The 16,417-nt window shown below is 36.5% G+C and overlaps 1 protein-coding gene and 1 long non-coding RNA gene across 8 annotated transcripts in view; one reads left to right on the forward strand and one right to left on the reverse strand.

The window, feature by feature from the left end:
• The window catches only part of LOC141381140 (uncharacterized), a 686,936-nt gene that overhangs the window by 222,451 nt on the left and 448,068 nt on the right, over positions 1-16,417 (forward strand). The window lies entirely within an intron of this gene.
• The window catches only part of LOC563995 (uncharacterized), a 74,788-nt gene that overhangs the window by 32,199 nt on the left and 26,172 nt on the right, over positions 1-16,417 (reverse strand). For all 7 annotated transcript variants that reach the window (XR_015480390.1, XR_015480389.1, XR_015480388.1 and 4 more), the window contains 6 exons: positions 15,123-15,467; positions 14,691-15,035; positions 14,403-14,504; positions 9,735-10,079; positions 1,456-1,803; positions 124-474 (listed from right to left, as the gene is read on the reverse strand). Coding sequence is in view for 4 of the 7 variants with exons in the window: in XM_087243911.1 (XP_087100037.1) it covers positions 124-474; positions 1,456-1,803; positions 9,735-10,079; positions 14,403-14,504; positions 14,691-15,035; positions 15,123-15,467 (1,836 nt within the window). In the remaining 3 variants the exon portion in view is untranslated. The remainder of the gene's footprint in view (positions 1-123; positions 475-1,455; positions 1,804-9,734; positions 10,080-14,402; positions 14,505-14,690; positions 15,036-15,122; positions 15,468-16,417) is intronic.

Here is a 16,417-nt window from a genome sequence, read left to right on the forward strand (position 1 = left end):
AATAATTCTTATTATTTAGACAAAATGTATCTACATGTATTTTGCATATGGCAAAATCCCACTCATCTGAAGTGTATATATATTGAGGCTACAAAAGAAAGCCTTTCGATCATGTTGACTTACCTAGTTGTCTCAGTAATGTTTTTTTCTTGACTGAAAACACTTCTCTCTGTTTTCTGTAAACTGTACATGTGTATTCTCCCTCATCTTGAGCTGTCAGGTTATCCAGACGGAGGGAGAAGTTTCCATGTTGAATCTCCTCAGTGAAGAAATGAGCTCTGTGTCGATAATCTTTATGCTGTTTCTCTGGTCGACTCTCACCATCTTGATACAGATGAACCAGAGTCTCTAAGTCTATTCTTTTCCATTCCACCTTTAAACCCTCCATTGAAAAAGGCTGACCAACATAACAGGGCAAAACCACTGAAGATCCCAGAGGAGCAAGTGTGTGACAAGAACATTCAACATTAAACCCTTAAAAAAAAAAAAAAAAGCATTGTGATTACTATATTTTGCAACCCAGGCTCATGCCTTAGGCTACGCTTTTGCAAAATGTAAAATAAGTTGCACTTGTTACATTTCATGGCAGTTTAAAGGATAAATCCACTATACAGTGCTGACTACATTTTTGCAAATTTATGATGTGTTACTAGGCTATTTTGTTATACATGTTATTTACACATCCATCTAGTACATGAACACGAGAAGATGGTGTTTGTTGTTCATATTGCCTTGCCAGTGACTAACATAAACCCTGTGAAACCATGCTTCACTGGACTCGAACCTAAGAGCTCTGCATCACAAGTACAACAGCAAACTGACCACGCCAGAGAAGTTGTCCATATGGAGATAAACATATGGACATGAACATATGAAGATAAACAAATATTTTCATTACATATAATTTTTGCTTAAAAATGGACCTTTATTCATATAGTAGTATGCTCTGTACATATCATTAGTGTGGAAAGGAACAAAACTTGTTGCCGCATTTTACTGCACCCTAGCATTCATTATACCAAGAAACTGCAGTCAGGTTAAAGTACATTTTTATGGTTTCACGTATTTCCAATGAGCCTGTGTAGGTATATATTACTCTTATTTTTATATTCATCAAGACCACAGAAGATGATGCAGCGTATTGTTTGTATTTTATTCTTATGCTACTCTCTTGCAATAGAATTACTTAGTTGTCTGATATAATGACAGTTCAAATGGATGAGCATAATTATGGTGTGCCTGTTGCCATTTAGCTTTTTGAGGTAATTTCTGTCAAAGGCCTTTTTTATATTTCTGCTTGTTTAATGCTTTGTATGAAACACCTCTTAAATACTTGTACATTTGCAGCCACAGACCCATAAATGACTATCTAAAAAAGCTTTTAAAGGCCTCAAGTAAATGAAGATAATGATATAGACCAGATCTGAAACAATAGGTTTGTCTGTTTTCACTTACATGGAATCACCACTTCTGTCTCTGCTGAATGCACACAATCCTGCTGAATGAAAGCTCTACATGTGTATCGTCCTTCATCTTCAGCTCTCAGTTTTTCCAGACGAAGGGAGAAGTTTCCATCTTTAATCTCCTCCTCAATGAAATGAGCTCTGTGTCGATAATCTCTGTGCTGTTTTTTTGGTCGACTCTTACCATCTTGATACAGATGAAGCAGAGTCTCTGAGTCTGCTCTTCTCCATTCCACTTTCAGGCTTTTCTGCAACAAGTGTTTGTCAACCTGACAGGGCAAAACCACTGAACCTCCCAGAGGAACTGTCTGAAGATTAAAGGAACCTTTCACTAGGAACCCTATAAAGAAAAAAGACAAACTGTTTCTATTGTAATGAAAAGTACTGTTCACAATAAATAAATAAACAAACAAACAAACAAACATATATATTAAGGGTCGAGCCGAACCCGAATACGGTATTCGGAAAGGCACGAATATCGTGTTTTTACGAATATTTATTTCGAACAAATACTTGAAAAATTATTTGTATTCGGGAGCAAGAAAAACACTATCAAAAAGCAGCGTTTCCTCATGAGACCACAGTGCATGCCCGCGTGAGTGAGTGAGTGAGAGAGAGAGAGAGAGAGAGAGAGAGAGAGACGCGCTCAGTCAGAAGTCGGAGGGCGGGGCGGAGGTAAAATGTGTCTGGCACAAGCTTCTCCACAGCAACAGAGAAGGCTCGGCTGAGCGAAAAAAATACTTCACTGCATCACTATTTTTGTTAAATAGATTTTTGCACCTTAATTGGGTTCCAGATGCAGTTTATAAACTTGTAGCGAAGTTTGATCGGGATATTCCATTACGCTGCATTTTTTAAGTTTGCAACCGGGTGCTCTGTTTACGCAACGTTAGCTCTGTTAGCGCGGCAATTTAGACAATAGACTGTTGACAGAGTAACGTTAACGTTCTTTTATAAAGGTTAAAACGATGCTTTTGCAGTTGTGTCGAATAGTATGCACTTATGGGAGTTATATGGTACGTCTACATTACTGTCTTTTGCAGACAGCAAGATATATGCTATAGGCTAGTTAACCTTAGCATAGCTTCCCGTCACTTTTTATTAACTTGAAACTCCTCAAATACATTTGGGCACCCAGAAAAAGAGTGAGAAATTTCTTGGTCCTCCACCAGTCAAAAAAAAAAAAAAAAACATGTTCTTTGTGGAAGAATTTTACAGTCAGTGGTGCTGCAGATAAAACAAACTGATACTGTATAATGTTTACAAAAGTGAAATCAGCAGAGGCAGAGATAGTAAACATCTGTCAACATCTTCTATCCATAATCATTTATTCATTTCTTTTCGGCCATGTCCCTTTATCAATCTGGGGTTGCCACAGTGGAATGAACCACCAATTTATCCAGCATATGTTTTACGCAGTGGCTGCCCTTCCAGCTGCTACCCAGCACTGGGAAACATCCATACACTCTCTTTCACACACATACAATAGGGACAATTTAGCTTTCCCAATTCACCTGTATTGCATGTGTTTGGACTGTGGGGGAAACCGAAGCACCCGGAGGAAACCCACGCCAACATGGGGAGAACCCAGTCGGGGCTCGAACCAGCAACCTTCTTGCTGTGAGGTGACAGTGCTACTCACTGTGCCACCGCGCAACCTTCTATGTAATGTATTATCACTAAAAGCATCCTCTCCTGATACTGTCTTTGAACCCCCCACAAGCATCAATCCCCTCAATCAGCACAGCTATGCTCTGCTAAATCCTCCACAAGCACCAAACCATCAACACAGCCACATTCTGCCCCAGCAAGTCAGTTTCAAACATAAAAAAACCCAAACAAACAAACAAACTTTGTGTCTTTTTTTGTGGCTGGCAGATGATAATAGCAGGGCTGTATCTTTTATTATTATATAGAATACTTTTGTTCTGCCAGACCTCACAGGCAGGGTTTTATTTAGATTTATTTAGTTAATATTCGTTTTTGGAATTCTGTCCATTGGAAAGAAGTTCTTTCAGAAGAAGAACAGTTTTTTGAAGTATTATTTGTTTTTATTCTGTCTATTTAGTGTCCTTCAACAAGAACGGTGGTGGTGGGGTTCATAATATTCACAATGGTATTTTATTAGTTGTTGGTTTAACCATGGATGAGATAATGGCTTCTATGTTATTTTCTTTTCAATGACATTTCTTGTCACATGTTCAAAAACAACAACCAATATTGCATATCTATAATTTATATAATGGGTATAATTAAACAATACTTTCACTATAACGTAAATTAGAAGTGTAATAGAAAAAAGATATATTTTTGTGCCATTTTGAATTTTACTCGAATACAAATACAAATATTTTTCCCCCCTCAACAAATACAAATACAGATACAAATACCGGCTGCTCCGCACATCCCTAATATATATATATATATATATATATATATATATATATATATATATATATATATATATATATATATATATATATATATATATATATATATATATATTGTCCAGTGTAATGTTGAGATGAAAGCTGTAACATCTCTGACCTCTGTGGTTCCCCCCGATCCTCACCAGAGGTCATCATCACTGGACCACTTAACCAGTTTCACTACATTTCCCAGTATTCCTTCCGTTTAATTACCCTGCCAGCTGAAAGCCATCCCAATGACTATTTATACTCCTTCTCCACTACTACTAATTGCGAAGTCTTGTTTTTGCCCTGCATACAATTCTGAGCGTTTCTCTATTTCTGATCTGACTCTGTATCTATGATTCTTGATGCCGCCTGCCTTCTGTGACCCTCAGTTTAATGAAACACTTTCTCTGCTGTATGCTGCCTGTCTCAACCGATCGCCTGCCCATGGACTGACCCTGCCTGTACGATCATCCTATTGTGATTTAATAAAGCTGCAAATGGATCCTCAATCTTCCGCCGCATCTTTACAGAAGACTTTGCCAAACATTGATCCAGCAGCTGTTTATCAACTTTCATCGGAGGTATCTTCACAAGGTAACATATTAGCAACGCATCAACAACAGCTGGCCCAGCTCAACTCGCTCACAGAGGAATTGGTAAAAGCCATTCAAAACATACAAGTACCCAATATAAATCCTATTGCTCCAGTCTCTGCCCCACTACCAACGTCAACACCAGGAAATCCTTTTATGGCAAGCCCGCGTCTAGCTTACCCAGAGAAGTTCGACAGCACTCCGGAAAAATGTAAAGGCTTCCTTCTCCAATGCTCTCTGTTTATCGCCCAGCAGCTTTCACTATACCCCACGGAAAACAGTCAAATCGCCTTTGTCTGCTCACTACCCACAGGAAAAGACTTAGAATGGGCTAAAGCTGTCTGGGATGTAAATCGTTCAGTATTTCCCAGTTATAAAAGATTCACGGACCGACTCAAAGAAGTGTTTGATATTCCTGAAGCAGGAAAGGAAGCGGGTCATCAAATTCTAAAATTACGTCAAGGAAAATCTATGGCTGCCCATTTTTCCATTAAATTTCGCACCTTAGCAGCCCGGTCAAAATGGTCCGATGCACCTCTCAAACTGCATTTTACAAACTGAGCTCGCCTGTCGAGATGAGAGCAAAACACTGGAGGAGCTTATTAATCTCACCATACAGCTCAACAATCTCATGCGCTCATGTAAATCACACTTTAAGGAGAATGTATCTCTATACCAGACTTCAGAAACATCAGAGCCTGAAGCTATGCAAATTGGCCATACTCGTCTCACTCCAGCTGAACGACAACGCAGACCTCATAACAATTTATGCCTGTATTGTGGAGAAAATGGTCATTTGAAGTTTAATTGTCCGGTTAGACCTCAAGCTCCGCCCATTTCAATGGTAAGCACTTATTTCCAGTTCCTAAAAAAGTTTGCTTGCCTGTGCAAATATCTACTAACCAAGTCATTAATACATCAGCATTTGTTGATTCAGGTTCAGCTGGTAACTTCATTGACCTGGCATTTGCTAAAAAACATAACATTCCCCTCATGCCTTGTGTATCTGTGTTGATAGTGGCGGCGCTAGACGGCAGACCATTAGGTAATGGTCATGTTCAAGCCATAACTGAGGAAATAACCTTTTCCACTGGAGCCTTACACACAGAAAAAATTCATCTGTTTGCCATTCAAACCCCTGATAATCCCATTATCCTCTGACTCCCATGGCTCCAGAAACATGAACCAACAATTTCCTGGTCAAATACTCAAGTCATTCAGTGGTCAGATACATGTTTCAAAACTTGCATCAACCTACCTAAACCACATAAAATTCAAGCAGCATCAGTTGATTTAACCCTTTCTGACAGCCACATTTTCCCTGATGAATACTCTGACCTCCTCGAAGCGTTCAGCAAAACCAGCCAACAGGGTAATACCCTTTGGATTAGCCAACAGTCCCTCCGTATTTCAAGCAATCATCAATGATGTTTTCCGTGACATGCTTGGAAGATGGGTCATAGTTTATATGGACGATATCCTGGTCTATTCGAATTTCCTGGAGTCACATGTCAAACACGTCAGGTGAGAGGTCCAATGTCTTATTAAACATCAGCTATATGCCAAACCGGAAAAATGTGAGTTCCACTAAACATCCATCACCTTTCTTGGTTCTTGGGGGAGGGCTCTGTAACATCTCTGACCTCTGTGGTTCCCCCCAATCCTCACCAGAGGTCATCATCACTGGACCACTTATCCAGTTTCACTACATCTCCCAGCATTCCTTCCGTTTGATTACCCTGCCAGCTGAAAGCCATCCTAATGACTATTTATACTCCTTCTTCGCTACTACTCATTGCAAAGTCTTGTTTTTGCCCCGCATACAATTCTGAGCGTTTCTCTATTTCTGATCTGACTCTGTATTTTGACCCCGGACTGTTTCCCTGTTTCTATGATTATTGATGCCGCCTGCATTCTGTGACCCTCAGTTTAATGAAACACTTTATCTGCTGTATGCTGCCAGTCTCAACCGATCGCCTGCCCACGGACTTTGAGTTAAGTTTCTCCTTCGCCATCCTTGTTTGTTGGAATTTAACCCTGCCTGTCAGATCATCCTATTGTGGTTTAATAAAGCTGCAAATGGATCCTCAATCTCCCGACGCATCTTTACAAAAGCACAGTGCTGAAGATTTGTACTACTCTGCTAAAAACTCTTCGTATAAACCTTCAACAGACTCGCGCTCTCTTGTCATTGTGTTTATGTGGTTTAACTGTGTATGCTGTTCAGTCTCAGCGAAATGGTCTAATTGGTTTTGATTTAGCACTGGGATCTGGGCATCCATGACATATGTGAGCTCACAGTAGGTATTTTCACTTATTGTGTGCTTGTGTCTAGTTTTGGCGTAGTACCTTTGCTCTTGTGTTTTTTTTTTTTTTTTAATGTAAACACATTAATGAATGTTCTTATTGTATCTGCATGTTCCCGTCTTGCTTTATGTGAGTACAGGTCTTTTGTTTTTGTCTTTTAGTGCCATGTGCTCTCCTGTCTTTTGCCTAGTTACTCCCAACTGTTATCCTATTAATCGTTTATCCTGTTCACCTGTTTCTTTCTTGGTTTTGCTCTCTTAGTCAATTTTTGTTTGCTAATGTTTCCCCCTGTGAGTAATGTTGTTGTCTTTATTTTTATTTTATTTTATAAAGACCCATTTTGATTCTGCATGTGAGTCTTCATCTCCTTCCTAACCACAACCCTGACATTGTAAAGATACTGGTTTGAGAATTGACTTTCTCCTATTACCACTCTCTTATCCTTTCCATTCTTGAAGGCTTCAGAAACCACATCACTATTACTGATCAGCATGGACGCACCTTGGCACATGTGTTACCTATCTCCCGCTCTGACAGACAGTACCAAACTCCCAAATGAAACTGACATAAACTGCTCATAATATTCCATTTTAATAAAATATGTCTAAATCCATGTCTAAAATAAATGAGTGAAATCTAAAATAAATTAATGAGTTAATTAATAAAACAAACAAATGAACAAACTGAACAAAAGGCATTATATACAAAAACACACTCACTATACAGACCCTAATAATATGATTTATCCATATTCCTTTTTGAGCCACTTTATTAATGCAGCTTCTTCTATTGATGAACCTTAAGGTAAATATTACATAGCCACTACTGTCTATTGAAGGTGTGTGTGTGCGTGCTGTCAACGACGATCAGGGAGGGCAGTGGTGGTTCTAGTTTACATGACACCTTGGGCGAACCACCCCATATACCCAACCCTCCTTAAATAGTTACATTTATTTTTCAATAAATATAAAAATTAATTTATATTTAATCTAAATAAATACAACTAATATTAAGATTATTTTACAATTATTATTCTAAATAAATAACAGAAATCAATCCTTAATGTTACTGGAAAACAATGTAACAGAGTTACTAAGTGAGTAACTGAGAGTAACTGAGTGACATGCTAAGTACACTTAGGAAACCTTTTGCATGAATATTAGTTATGACAATTCTATAGAATACAAAAATATATGTTTTATAGAATTATCTGTGGTCTTAGACCGGAATTATGGCAGAGAATTTTTGTTATGAAGTCTTGGCTCCCTGACTCTTTATCCATCCTTTCTGCTTTATAGCCATGCTTAGTGAAAGTATCATCATCATTGTATTATATAAACTTTAGTTTTGTCGACTTTCAAACGTCACTGCATGCTGACACCTCTTCACAAAAGGCTTACTCCGGTTTTAAGGCGCATGAGCGGTGCATTTTTTTTTTAGCGTGCATGTAAACAACCGGGATTCACACACGAGTACGTAAGGCGCGTGGGAATGGTTTTCTGCTCGCATGCATCAGTTTGCTTTTACCAGCGTTGTTTCGGTTGCACATAGAGAACGCGTGCAAAAGATGCCAACTGTGAACGGCCCCTAATGTCTTTATTCTGGGATTGCCACTCTAAGTTAACACACTTGCATAAAGTAACTGGTATCCCAATGCTTTTACTAGGGGATGTTTTTTGTTAAGATACTTGAGATGCCGCCCTGGCATTTGACATATTGCCCAAATCCGCCACTAGGAAAGAGAGAGGCAGTGAATCAGCTACGTCAGTAGCACCGACAAAAATTTAGTTGCTGCATGTTATTTATTTATAGAAACATTGGGAATTTACACAAGTACAAGTACATTTAAGTTAATAATATCAACAGCAAAATCATATTGGGGTGGCCAGAGTTTACCGCCACCCCTTGGGGGCGCCCCTGTGCACAGTAATCATTATTTACAGCTTTAACCCTAAAATAATTATATAGCCCAGAGCAGTGGTTCTTAAACTGTGGTATGCGTAATCGCTGAATAATAAAAGAATAAAATGAACACACTTTTATCCCATTTGACGAGTACGATAACACCAATGTGATCAGCAGTGTCTGTTTCCTGGAGCGTACGATCGCTGGTGTGCTTAGAATGTCTAGTGCATAACGTTATCGGATGTTCAAAATTAATCTGCTTGGCACAGAGCCAGAGGAAGAAGCCCGTGGCACTTGCAAAGCAGATAAACGCTACAGTGGCTTTTGCAGACCAGTGTTGTTGTGTTAGCATTTGTATGTAAAGCAATATATGTCATAGCTATGTACATGCCACATATATTTCAAATGTTCATATATATGAATATGATGACATGTAGCCTATATTTATGAGGTCCAAGGAACATTTCCAGGTTTTAATGAATAGGATACTATTATATGTTAATGCTTTACATTTAAGTAAAGCAGCTTTCTTTTTACTTTTTAAGAACAGTGCCATTTTTTATTAACTTTTAAAAGCATATTTTAAATTAAATGTCCTGTATGCACAGTGCAGTATTAATGTTAAAACTATTTATTATGTTTAAAGTGGCTAACAGTATTATTAAATATTCTTAATTATAGGAATTAATCTGCCACGTTTTAAACTTTGCAGAGCTGTAGCTTCTTAATTAGGCTACTGTATTTTAACACTGGTCATTATGGTGGTACTTGGAGAGACAATTTTTTGGTTATTGGTGAAAAAAGTTTGAGAACCACTGGCGAGTGAGCCAGTTAGTATGCATGTCTTATGAGATGATTTCTGTTGCAAGAAGCAAATAAATAAATTTGACTTGACAATATTTGTCATTTCAATACACTGCTTTGGAAGGAGGACTCAGGAGATATATAAAAAAAACATTATGCATTTACAAATACTATGCAATAAAGGATCATCTGCGCTTTCTCACGCTTTTAAACACCAGCTGTCACTGCAATCCTGATTTACTTACTTGGTGCCAGTTTTATCTCTGCTGTCCTGGTCACTGTATACCAGTTACTATAAACTGTACATGTGTATTTTCCAGCATCTTGAGCTGTCAGATTGTCCAGACGGAGGGAGAAGTTTCCATGTTGAATCTCCTCAGTAAAGAAATGAGCTCTATCATGATAGTCTTCATTATGTGTCTTTGCTTGACTCTCACCATCTTGATACAGATGAACCAGAGTCTTGGTGTTTTTTCTTCTCCATTCCACCTTCTGTATTTTCTTAAATATATGTTTGTCAACATGGCAGGGCAAAACCACTGAAGATCCCACATAAAATGAAAGATTATAAGGTTGTTGGATAAAGAAACCTAAAAATAAAAAAATAAAAAAGCAGAAGACATTGCATTTCTAAAGGTGCAAAATATGTACAGTTTTGCCTTTTTAGTGAGAAAAGTAACAGGTTTTATATTTTATAATTCTTTGACTATTGACCTTATTCTGCTGTCTGTTGCCAAGCATCCAACCTTTTATTTTTACTCATTACATTTTTACACAAATATCTGTACTTTCTACTAACATTTTTAAACCAGGTGGATCTATTTCGTTTTAATGTGTGATCAATATTATTTCTTGTCATTGTGCAATTTGAATTTTGACCCTTTTTGATTAAGTCGATCTATTTTCAATCAAACGTCTGGCTTTTTCATCCTATGCTGATCACACTGTATGCAGGCTACAGTGTTGTAAACATGACTGATGCTGTCCTGTTTACACCAGGTAATAAGATGGATTTTAGTCAGAACAGATCAAATGAAATGAGGCACATTCTTGTTCAAATTTCAGTCTTTTGTATGATAAATGTATTAACAGCACTGCTGACTATGTACATGAAATAAAATATCCACAATACTCAGAAACAAATATTAAGCACTGCAATTCTGAGTTAACACCATGATTGCAGAGACCCTACCACAGAATATGGTAAGACATGTACCCCTGAATTATGACAAACACTAAAAACACGATATTCATGAGAGCTTTGAAGATAATGAAGCAGGTTTAGCCTAATGCCAGAAAACAAATGTAAAATATCTCAAGTATTTATTATAGCAAAAAAAAAAAATGTAAATGTGTTTTGGACAAAATTAAGTATTACATTGAAGACATTATTATTATTATTACATTGAAGACATTATTATTTGTAAAGATATAGGCCAACAGAATATATTTAGATCGTATGAACATGAATGGCAGCTGTTGTTCTTGATCTAAAACAGGGTTGTCCAAACTTTTTGGGCCGAGGGCCAGATACAAAAAAAAAAAAACGTTGTCCCGGGTCAAATTTTACATACATCACACAAACACGCGCACATATATATATATATATATATATATATATATATATATATATATATATATATATATATATATATATATATATATATATATATATATTAGCTAAGCTACCACATAATTAGGCCCACACAGAATCTGCGTGTGCAGATTTCAGCAGATTTTTTGCCTATCATTAATTCTGTTTATTTACTTAAGTACATGTGTATAAATCTAAATTTATTCAGTTTTTTTTTTATTAATTTTAGTACTATTATTGACTAATGTGAAAATATTAATCTGATTTATGTACAATGCAGTGTGTACAGTCATATTTTCTGTTTTTACTAGAAATATTATATGACAAACTTGCTTTATTTACCAAATAAAGTGAATCTAATTGGATTTTAAACAAAATGTAAAATTTAAATAAAAGTTAAAAAGATATTATTTTTTTATTTCATATTCTTTAGTTATGATAGTTATTTAGTTTTAGTTATGATACTCCTAAAATAATTCTGCAGAAATCTGCAGATTTTTACCAAAATCCTCCACAGAAATAGCAAAAAACGTCTGCAGATTCCGTCTGGCCCTGCTGATGACTAGCCAGCATAGAATTTTCTTGCACTTTATTAGCACGGAAAAACTGCTATTGTTGAGCTGATAGAGCAGCTGCTAAATGTTTTACTTTTTGATCTTTTTCGGCACCAGTGTAAGAGCTGAAGGCCTGATGTTTTTTTTTTTTTTTTTATAATGTCTTTTAATATTATATTTCTTCATTACTGCAACTGATTCCTGGCAAATAAAACAGACACATATTCCACTGACCTCTGTGAATAAATATTCTTTGCCCCAACATGACGGAAATTTCCTGCACTCACTGTTGATTTTCCTTTTTCTTGGTTGTGCCATGGCTCGCAAAAACGTGATTATCAACTATGTTTCTTTCAGTTTGTTCGGTTCGTTTTACTTCATAACAGGAACTGCTGCCTAATGGAAGGCATGTAATAGCGACACCCGGTGGTTATTTATTTAATTACGCAGTAAATTCGCAGTAAATTCCACTGCTAGTGTATAGTCATAAGAAACTAAATAGTTTTTTGATTGACTACTACAAGCTGGGAAAACGTCAGATAAATATGACTATGCAATTAACATTATTGCTGAATAGATCTAATATTTACACATTTGCTTGAGGAAGGAATGATGGGGGCAGTTAAATTACTATTATTATTTTCCAAAACATCTATGCACTTCCATAACATTAGCTGACGTTAAAACTAACAGATAGCACTATAGCTATTTATTGATTAGCAATGTTATGCCATATCTGTCAACGCTGGGATGTAAAAAATATGGGACAACAAATAGCTTCAAATGATAGAAAACATAGCAAACAATAGAAAATATTGGCAATAAAATAAAAGGTTTAACCTATTAACAACAATAGCTTATACATAAATTAAACAAAGCTATAAAATCTATTTAACTTTTAATTTAACTATAATTTAGTGAAGAGCAGCAGATGAATCTCTCATTGTGTTTTGTTTGATAACAGAGATGTTAATGTAAGAAAGCACAGATCTACATAAATGAATGAATGAATGAAGCATTCGACTACTTTAGTAACTGTTGGTGCTCATTTAAGAGAAAATTAGTTGTGTTTAAAATAAAACACGCAGGACAGAGCAAAAAAAACAACAACTAAAAAACGAAAAAAATAAGCACTTTTCCGACGGTTCCTTATTGAGAGCTCAACTCCGCGCGAGCTCTCCCGGCTAAACAGAGCAGTGGTCATAATGTTGAGCGGAAAAAAAAAAAGACAGCTGTGAAACATAAGCAGCTTTGTCTTTTTGTAGAAAACACACTTTATATTTTTTTAGGGTAAGAGGTTTTTAAGTTATTGTTGTATATCACTGAATGTGTCAAGAATATCAAGAACAAAACCAACTTAACCGTGCTCATTTCTGGCGCCCCCTTGGATGTACAGCGCCCTTAGCATTTGCCTATACTGCCTATGCCACGGGCCGGCCCTGCCGCCACAAAACTGATTGCGGGCCGCAGATGGCCCGCAGGCCGTAGTTTGGACACCCCTGATTTAAAAGCAAAAAAACTACTTGCTGAATGCCGAGTTTGTCAAGACAAGATAATGATGCACAGGGTGACTTTCTGACAAATGTTGTTTGGCAATGTTGCAGGTCGACGATTATTTTTCTGCTGCAAATTAGCAAAAATTAGCAAAAATGTTTTTTTTTACATCGAAATTAGAAATTGTAAGTTATTTTGCATAAATGCATCAATATGATGTGAGGTTTAGTTATTGGCGTAAAACTTAAGCAGATAGTGAAGTATACTTTTTACTTAATGTTATCTAATGTTTACTTACATGTTTGAGGCCATACTTTTACTTAAGTACAAATGTGTAGTCAGTATGATTTTTATCAGAGTAATTTTAAACATGATTATCTGTACTTCTACTTAAAGTATGTGTGACTTTTGTTAACTCTGCTCCTGTGGTGCGAGAGCTGTCCCAAGTTGTCAGATTAACTTAGAATGAGGAAGGGATGGCCCATTGAAGTAAATGGATCCCATAGACTGCCATTTTTAATGTGCCTGATCATTATCCTAACATTGCAATGTCACAGAGACATAAGGGTGAGCTGGTTTGACTTAGATAGCACATCGGTCTAAAGTAACTTTTTGAGAACTCTGTAACCACACCCTAGAAACATATTGTTACGATTAAAGTTTATTTATTTATTTATTATTGCGTCTTTTTCTTTGTCCCGCCTTGTTGTTTTTTTCTGTTGCCTTATAGGCTCCCATACTGGCGTGATCCCTTGTTCTGATTGGCTGCTGGTCTCGGAGGCCTGTATATAAGGAAGCTTCCGGCAGAGTTTGGGAACTCATTTGCGTTGCGACCGCTGTTGGGAGTGGACCTCCTGGATTTCCCTTACCCCTTCGGCCAACAACCAATTTTGTACCTTTGTTAACATTAACCTATTTTGAGAGTTTGAGCGTGTAGGGGTGGCCTGCTTATTTATTTGATTACTTTTGACTATGTTTATGTTTAGGGAGAAAGGTAAGCTTTTTGTATTTTTCTTTAAAAAGTAATCGGTAGTTTAATGCATTTACTTTATAGATTCTTTTGTTTGTTATTTGGGCCCGTGGTCACCCTGAAGAGATGCTCATTTATATTATCTACATTTTTTCTATAATAAATCTACTCATGCATACTCTCAACTGAGTTTCTGAGTTTGGTTGTCGACTACCATACATTTCCATTCAAATACTATAAAAGGTATATCTTTAGGTTGAAAAAGCATCATATAGCTAATGAGAATATTTTCCTGTTATACCTTTAGTAGGTGACCTGAAGTAGATAATGAAGCAGAGCAGAAGTGCAGATCCAGATGCACAAATACAGAGAATCATCATCATTATGTGTACAGCAGAGAAACCTGACAAACAGAGATATCAGGTAGTACAGTTTGGTATTTGGTGACAGCTTTTGTATCATTTTCGTACTTTAACTTTTTAGGATCCTTTATAATAATACTGAAAATGTTTAATTTACCAATACAGTACAATAGAAAATCACTACACAAATTAAAAGTATTCAAATATTATTTTTTCAATCAACTTACCCAGTCTCTCCAGCTCTACAGTGGCATTGGCTGATAAATCTCCAGCAAACACTTGACACATGTAAACTCCTTTATCCTCAATTCTGACACTCTTCAGTCTGAGAGAGAAGTTTCCTTTGGGGATTTCAGCAGTGAAGAACTCAACTCTGCCTCGATATTTTTCATGTGCCGCCTCTAATATAGTCTCATTGTTTTGAAAAAGCAGAACCAGAATCTCTCCAGTTCTTATCCATGAAACTTCAAAGTGTTCAGGAGTGATGTGAGAGTTTACAAAGCAGTTTAGAGTCAAGTCCCCACCAACGTATGCAGAGATGGACTTATCTGAGCCTGACACCAGCAAACGCTCTGAAAGAACGAATTATGTAAATACCAAAGCATTATATTTAAATCATAGATTTATTTTAAATCATTTTTAAGTTGTAGTTGACTCACCAACATCTTTTATCTGAGCCACAGTTTGTCCAGAATCCTGCTGACTGTGAACTCTACACCTGTATTCTCCTTCATCTTGAGCTGTCAGATTGTCCAGACGGAGGGAGAAGTTTCCATGTTGAATCTCCTCAGTAAAGAAATGAGCTCTATCATGATAATCCTGCTGCTGGACCTCTGCTCGACTCTCACCATCTTGATACAGATGAATCAGAGTCTCTGAGTCTGCTCTTCTCCATTCCACCTCCAGATCCTCCACTGGTAAAGCTTCATCAACATAACAGGGCAAAACCACTGAAGATCCCAGAGGAGCAGACAGAGGAGCAGAAGGACCACGAACAGTGAAGCCTGAAACATGTTTACCCCCAAAACAGGAAGAGAGATGAATTTAATAATGCTTGATTTAAAATGTTTCATAAAGCATTATAGAAAACATACTAACAGAGACCACCATAACAAAGCTAACAAACATTTATTCAGGTCCACTCCTTGTTATTGCTTGAAGGCATTATGTTTTCTTTTATCTGTTTCAGAAAATCCATATTAAAAAATTATGATGATACATTTAGCTTGAAAGAGGTGCTCCAATAGAATTCATATTTGTCTACAAAATAATTATACAAAAAACCTATATATCAAAAGACTTACCCTCATAAACATTAACATTAACCATGTGTTTATTAAAATAACACTTTGTGTGTGTGTGTGTGTGTGTGTGTATATATATATATATATATATATATATATATATATATATATATATATATATATATATATATATATATATATATATATAAATAATAGGTTTAAAAATAAAATAATAATAATAATGCAAAAAATTTATAAAAATATTTCCCAGCTCCAGAGCATATGTTGTTTACTGTGGAACTGCTAATCTAGAAAAACAGGTATGAGAAACAGCACTATAAAAAAAGAAAAGCATTTGTATTGAGCAGCCAATCATGAAACCATCTTAAAAAAACTGAAGACCATTTAGTGTCCCTGCATCAAAATTGTGTCGTTATAAGATTTGTTTGAGGGATTAGTCCATAACAAACAAAAGCTTTTCACCTACATTCCTGTAAATATTGGGTGATTTATCATTTTGGGCTGAGAGTGAAGAATGTCCTGGTTACAACAGTCCCCAAAGGTGGAAATGAAGATAATGCGTCGAGGCGACACACTGGGGGAAATCACCAAATAAGTTTTTCACTCATTACAGCACACGTGCTGCTGATGATGTGACAATAAAAGTGATAAAAGTGATTTGATAAACAATCACTCTGAAGAGTGATAAA

Source organism: Danio rerio, chromosome 3 (genome assembly GCF_052040795.2).
Source record: "Danio rerio strain M-AB ecotype USA chromosome 3, GRCz13ab, whole genome shotgun sequence".
In the NCBI taxonomy this organism is placed as follows: domain Eukaryota; kingdom Metazoa; phylum Chordata; class Actinopteri; order Cypriniformes; family Danionidae; genus Danio; species Danio rerio.